The sequence below is a fragment of the Myxocyprinus asiaticus genome, chromosome 8, assembly GCF_019703515.2.
Source record: "Myxocyprinus asiaticus isolate MX2 ecotype Aquarium Trade chromosome 8, UBuf_Myxa_2, whole genome shotgun sequence".
Classification (NCBI taxonomy): domain Eukaryota; kingdom Metazoa; phylum Chordata; class Actinopteri; order Cypriniformes; family Catostomidae; genus Myxocyprinus; species Myxocyprinus asiaticus.
Window position 1 is genome coordinate 50,975,845 of NC_059351.1, and position 4,156 is coordinate 50,980,000.

Here is a 4,156-nt window from a genome sequence, read left to right on the forward strand (position 1 = left end):
CTTTCCTGGTCTAACCCTCACTCTCACTGCAGCCCGACACCTTTTCCAAATGACTTGAGAATGAGCGGTCATCTCCGGGCCATCCACAGGCCACTCGAAAACCACAGAGAAAATGATGTGATCATTACAGTGCTATAAAGAGAGTCAGGGCTTGTGGGGAATGAAATAGTTTTAGGGAATTGTGTTACAAACCTCTGATTCAAGTCTACCCCAGTAGATGTCTATGCCATCTGATGTGTATGTGTCAACAAACTAACAAACGCTGAAATGATTATGTCGTATGTCTTTTTCATCTAATGTGCAGTGAAGATGGGTTTAAGTGCATTTCTTTAAAAATAAAGAAGAAATCTGCTTCTGCCAAAATATCTGAGTATAAAAAGAATAGCACAAGCCCGGAGGTTTGTTTTGATGTTATTTTTAGTGACAGTAAATCAAAATTAGTTTTCCACTGTTGCATATAATCTATGGTGATTGGCAGAGGATATATTGATTTGTGTAGTGACTTATGGAAACACATGTACAGACAACATCTACTACTCTCGCAAATCCTTTCGACATTTAATCGTGCAGGATATGTATAGATATCTATCATTCAGTTTTCACTACTTAAAATGCTAACCATTGATGTCAGCAATGGAATTACTACTAGTAAAAATGCAACATTTTGATATCAGTCATTTTCACTAGTAACAATTGTTATTCTTAATAACAAAAATGATGTCATTACTTGCAGACGTATCCATTCTTGATATCAAAACTGAAATTTCAAATAGTAAAAGCCTGAATTTGTCATATCTGTAACTGCATTTTCACTAGTAAAATTTCACAATGATCTGTCGTTCACTCCTGTTCAAAATGCAATTACAGATTTCAATGATGAATTTCTTACTCAATTCAACACACGCACATGTATCAGCTACAGTATGCACTTCTTACTAGTAAAAATTATTATTTTTGATACCAGTATTACATTGTTACTAATACAAATATCCATTCCTAATATCAACAATTGAAATGCAACTAGTAAAAATGCCAAAGTTTGACGTCATAAGAAGAGCATTGTGTGAGGAATGGCAAAAAGTATTTATGAACCATGTTTATGAACCAATAATCTGCCATTTCACTTGTGATTTGTGTGAAAGTGTATAAAAGTAATTGTTTTAGCACCTCTAGTGTTTATTTCACCAGGTAACTGCCACGATATACGTACAAAGAGCCAAGTAAAAATCATTTTGCAAAAATGTAGCCTATAGTAACGTGATTCTAACGTAATTTGAGACCAGACAGCACATACATATGATGACTTTATTGACAGATATTGAATGTATTCATTAACCACACTAAAGACAACCACACTTGCTATGAAGTTTACAGATACACCATTAATTATCCAAAAGATTTATTGGTTTTACATCACAAGCAGGAATCATGATTTGCTGTCTGCTGATACTAGTCGGTGGCAAGTGAAATATAAAACGAACTGGAAGAGGACATTGTCATTCTAGAGAGCACTTTCATTGGTCAAAATTTGCACATGCCAATGAGTCATTATATTAGCTTTTTTGTTTTTCACAGGAGGACAAAGAATGACTGTCAGTTTTAAGTGTTTATATCTGCTAAAAGCTAATTTTGTCAACATTTAGGAATACATTAGCATTTAGATAACCTCAAAGCATGGACTAAAAGCAACAGAACTCCAAATCTGAATTCATGGGGTCTTAAAGCTTGGGAAAATATAACCATTGAGTCTCCTGCTAGTGGAAAACTGCTCCACCAGAAGCCAGAGAAGTTTCTCGATCAAGCCTTCTGATGGAGAAGCTTCATCTATGTGGATATTTTAAGAACACTCGTCAAAGTATTGTGAAGGGACGACAGATCGACACTCCTTCATGAAGAGCATTGCCATCCTGTAACACATACAACACATTATAAGAGCTCAATCCTGTAGATGTGACTTAATAAGTGTTTATAATCACAGTGTTTGTACTCACATCTTGGTGAGGAATCTCTTCTTAGGACTAAATCCAGTGCTGCAAAGAAGATATTTGGGATGAATTTGCGAGTGATAGTACACAGGGATGCGTTGGTGCAATTCGTTTGTGTGTGCGTGAACTTACAACTTGCCATGGCTTTCTACCAAAGTCTTCAAGCAGATGATGTCATCAGTGATGTCATCATTAATGAGAGCTTTCAAGAAAAACACATAAAGAAGTAAAAAGTAACAACATGCTTGTTGTGCTAAAGTTGAAGAAACACCCATGTGGGAATATCTGTTCTACGCGCCAGTACTCACCGCCGCACTCCAAACGACAGATGTTCAGAGTTCCACTAGATCCAGAATCACAAGCCACGCGATCGCTCAGCTGGAAGATTCCGAACAAGTTCCATGTGATGACATCATCATCACGTGGTTCCTCGGAGCTGTCTCCAGAACTTTCCTCCTCAGACGACTCCTCTGAACTGCTTCCAGATGATTCAGCAGGGGACTTTTTCGGGAACAGACCCCAGAAATGGTCCTTTCCTCCTTGTCTCTCAGAGGAAATGATGCTTCCCTCTGGGACAGATCTTCCGGGTCTTTGCTTGGGACTTCTTTGCAGTTCAACAGGGATTATGTGTTCCTCTTCCAGTTTTTCATCATCTTCTTCCTTTGTGGAAGGATCTTTCTCTTTTGGTTTGGGAGAAGGACGGAATGGAGGTCTGACTGGAAGCCTGAATTGATCTTGGTTGATTTGGATGCTGGTGATGAGGCTGGTGTTGAACCCTGAAGTGTTTTCTACAGTACAAACAACTGAAAGAAAAAGCGAGAAACGTTCCTAATGCTTCTGGAAAAATGCAAACAGCTGAAACCAGTCTAAGATGGTTTGATGGTCTTACAGGGGTTATGGTATTTGTCAACTGGTCATACTCACGTCTGGCGATGAGATCTTCCACGGTCAAATTGATTCCCATGCCTTGAATCACCTTGAACTGAGTGTCTTCCAGATGGTTCTTCAGCTCACATTTACTCAGAACCCATCCCTCAATTACACTGGACGCCAACAGAACAAGAGTCAACACGGCCAACATCTTCACTGAGAGAATACCGTCTATCACTCTCTGCTCTGATATCTGTAGATTAAACAATATAAAACAAATCCAGAAAACAATAAACAACATCATTGCTGAAAGGACACACTCAGTTCCTGTCAGAAAATGTGACATTGGTTAATTATATAATGATTAAGACTTTTCCTACATTTGTTATCTATACACACAAAAAAAATTGGTCTGGATTGTGGTGGTGTGGTGGTGTGACAAAAATACTCACACTCATTGTGTTTGACCCCACATAGGAAATGAACAGGTGAGACGACTTTTTTTTTTTTTATTTGTCAAATAAAATCACTAAATCAGCCACAACGCAAAACACACACACAGAAATGAAGGGGTGATACTATAACACATCCACAATGTGGAACGCACATGCTCACACACACACACACACACACACACACACACACACACACACATACACACAATCACACACAGGTATGAAAAGATGAGACTATAAAAGAGAGCATTTTTTATTGAAGTTGTCAAATCAAATCAGCCACAATGCAGAACACACACGGAAATGAAGGGGTGAGACCATAACACATCAACAACTGAGAACACACACACATACACACACACACACAGAAATGAAAGGCTGAGACAGTTTACTTGGCACACACCAAACATGCACGCACACCAACAAGCACACACAGACACACACATATACACACACGCATGTTGGTACTCCTATCATTATGAGGACTCTCCATAGACATAATAATTTTTATACTGTACAAACTTTATATTCTATCCCTAAACCTAACCCTCACAGAAACCATTTTTTTAGGGTGACCATACGTCCTCTTTTTCCCGGACATGTCTTCTTTTTCGGACCTTAAAAAAGCATCCAGCCGGGACTTCTAAATGTGCAAAAATGTCCAGGATTCGGCTTTAGTTGCATTATGACGTGCATCTGGTCTAATACTTCATTGTGTGTGTGCGCATATTTGCATTGCTTTAACTCCTCTTTGTAAGTCCCGCCTTCTCGCACACCAGTTGGTCGATTATAAGAGGCTTGCAGCAACTATTGGCCAAATTCCTGCCTGTCAATCTCTCCACGAAC

The 4,156-nt window shown here is 38.8% G+C and overlaps 1 protein-coding gene across 2 annotated transcripts in view; it reads right to left on the reverse strand.

Moving 5' to 3' along the window:
• Positions 1-1,309: 1,309 nt before the first annotated feature.
• The window catches only part of wu:fj19g03 (uncharacterized), a 7,214-nt gene continuing 4,367 nt past the window's right edge, over positions 1,310-4,156 (reverse strand). For both annotated transcript variants that reach the window (XM_051705184.1, XM_051705183.1), the window contains 5 exons: positions 2,910-3,108; positions 2,294-2,788; positions 2,118-2,187; positions 1,992-2,030; positions 1,310-1,907 (listed from right to left, as the gene is read on the reverse strand). In XM_051705184.1, the coding sequence (XP_051561144.1) occupies positions 1,838-1,907; positions 1,992-2,030; positions 2,118-2,187; positions 2,294-2,788; positions 2,910-3,066 (831 nt within the window). In that variant the 5' untranslated portion in view covers positions 3,067-3,108 and the 3' untranslated portion in view covers positions 1,310-1,837. The remainder of the gene's footprint in view (positions 1,908-1,991; positions 2,031-2,117; positions 2,188-2,293; positions 2,789-2,909; positions 3,109-4,156) is intronic.